This window comes from Cynara cardunculus (genome assembly GCF_001531365.2).
Source record: "Cynara cardunculus var. scolymus isolate 2C chromosome LG 9, CcrdV1, whole genome shotgun sequence".
Classification (NCBI taxonomy): domain Eukaryota; kingdom Viridiplantae; phylum Streptophyta; class Magnoliopsida; order Asterales; family Asteraceae; genus Cynara; species Cynara cardunculus.
This window is the reverse complement of record NC_037536.1, coordinates 17852875-17855386: the sequence shown is the minus strand read 5'-3', so window position 1 is coordinate 17855386 and position 2512 is coordinate 17852875. Positions and strand designations below refer to the sequence as shown.

The 2512-nt window shown below is 31.7% G+C and overlaps 1 protein-coding gene across 1 annotated transcript in view; it reads left to right on the top strand.

Moving 5' to 3' along the window:
• Nucleotides 1–1757: 1757 nt before the first annotated feature.
• LOC112518322 (BAG family molecular chaperone regulator 4-like) overlaps nt 1758–2512 on the top strand; it is a 5232-nt gene continuing 4477 nt past the window's right edge. Inside the window, exon 1 of the mRNA XM_025125971.1 lies at nt 1758–2191. Within this exon, the coding sequence (XP_024981739.1) occupies nt 1975–2191 (217 nt within the window). The 5' untranslated portion in view covers nt 1758–1974. The remainder of the gene's footprint in view (nt 2192–2512) is intronic.

The following is a 2512-nucleotide window of genomic DNA, read 5'->3' as shown; positions in this document are numbered from 1 at the left end:
ATTGATTGTTTGCTTTTTTTTTTAATCAGATTAATGACTTAGTTATTAAATTATTTTTTAATTTTATTTTTTAAGTAACAGCTAAAAATGATAAAATTTGATATGTGAAGATGCATATTTTATTCACAATTAGTATGTTTTTTAAGACATGTCATAAAAGAAAAATTCTTTAGATTTTCTTAAATAAAAAGATGATTCCATATGCTCATCCCTACCTCTGCATTTTATTATTAGAAAAAAGTAAATAAAAGATTGAGTAAGACGGATTTTAACCATACGTGGACGCATGAGTATCTGTTATTTATATCCAGATAAATATTTAAGCGTGTTAAATCATTAATAAAAGAAAGAAATATTATAGCCGATGAATATATGTATTTAGACAGGTTAAGTAAATCAATGGAAGACAAACAACACTACATTAAATTATCACAAAACAAAAAATAAATTAAATTAGAATTTTATAGAAGCAATCGGGGGACGCAAGGTTTAAACGGGAGTCGGGGGATGCATTACCCGCCCACTACCCGTCCCTTTTCCATCATAATATTATCGTCATCCGCTCTCTGTTATCATACATCGGCAATAGCCTTTGTTATCGATTTCCCCTTTTTGATTATTTTTTTGTTTTTCGATTTTCTCTCGTTTTTAACATGTTTATATGCATTCCTTTAATTTGTTTGAAACATAGAGAATTCGAAGAAATAAACTACATAAAAAAGAGGGAGATCGATCATAGGAGCCATAATGTTGAAAAGCTGTCGATCGAGAGTTTATTGGAAAATTTTCAAACTTTTGTTTCTTTTTCTGAACTCTTATTATTTATTTATTTACTTTTAAAAAAAAGAAAATTGGACCTTGGAAAGGTGGTCATCCCACCTGCCCCATGAACAGCGATGGTTGAGAGTGCTTGTCTGTTCAAACTCCAAACTAATAACAGTAACAAATAAATAATTATAAATATAAATGATTTTTTAAAAAATAAAAATTAAGAAACACTTTAATAATTATTTTATTTAAAGATTTTTTATGGTTTATATGTATATGTGCATATCGGATAAATTATTTTTATAGGTATATACCATATAGTTGAATGGTTATTAAGGTGCCTCCAGAGTCCGGACCCCGTGTTTCTGAGATCAACTTAACTTATCCGAGCATGCACTACGCACATTCGGGCTCGGATTATAGCTAAGTCTAATTTCGGTTTGTCTCACTTTAATCTCGATTATACTAAATGACTTGATGACACTAAAATCATCAACATCGTTCAAGGTTGAGAGCCAAGCAACCTATTGGGATGTTCAACATCCAGCGTGTTGGAAAGCTACGTCGATGGTGCGGTTGGTGTTGAAGTTCCATTGGAGATGCAAGTTCAAAATTTGTAGAAGCGAAGGTAGTGTAGGAGTTTTGGGCCGTGGGATAGGGTTTGATTACAAGGGAATGGTTATGGGGACGTGGGTTAAGAAGAGATTTTCAAGGAAGAAGGAAGACGTTTTACTCAACTGTACATTAAGCATATATTTTCATATATCTTAAAATTCAATGATAACTGTTTAAAACATATGGTTGTCAAACTTTTAGATTCAACATCAAAATTTTTATCTCTTAAAAATTTCAAGATAAATATAACTCCATTTTTTAATATTGTATATATGTGTATATATATATATATATATATATATATTTGTATATATATATATTTGTATATATATATATTTGTATATATCGAGCAGGCAGGGGCCAGGGTGAGGGAGCATAAAACAGTTTTTACAGAAACCGACCACCAACCGCTAATGAACCAATAACACTCGCAGGTGGAAAGTCGCTTTTCCGTCTTCTTCACTTTCTTTTACTCAACCAAATTCTCATTCAATTTCCACCTCTCTCTCTCATCTACTTCAATTCCCTCTATTTCTTATACTCAATTCCCATTCTCTTCTCTTCTCATCTACTTTTGCTTTGTTCGTTGAAATGATGGTGAAAACCTCATCAACAACTAAAAGTAAACCAAAACCACCAAAATCGATTGAAACCACCATTGATTGGGAAGTAAGACCTGGAGGTATGCTTGTACAGAAGAGAGTTGTCGGGTCGGATTCGGATCCTGACATTTCCCCCATCATCAACATCAAAGTCTCTCATGATTCTTATCATCATCATATCTCTATACCCTCTCACTCCACTTTTGGTAGGTATCCCCTTTTAATCCTTCTTCATCTTTTCACTTCCATAAGCTTCATCCTCATATGGGTACTCAAATAACTATCTTTTCTTTATATACGTATATCATCTTCATGTAATCTTGAATTAGGGTTGCTGATGTTGGTCTTTTGATCATTCATTATGAATGTTGTTTTTTTCAATTTTAATGAATCTTGAATGAGGGTTGTTGATGGTGGTCTTTTGATCATTCATTATAAATGTTGGTTTTTCAGTTTTAATGAATCTTGAATGAGGGTTAATGTTTATTTTGGTCTTTTAATCATTCATTATGAATGTTCTTTTTTTT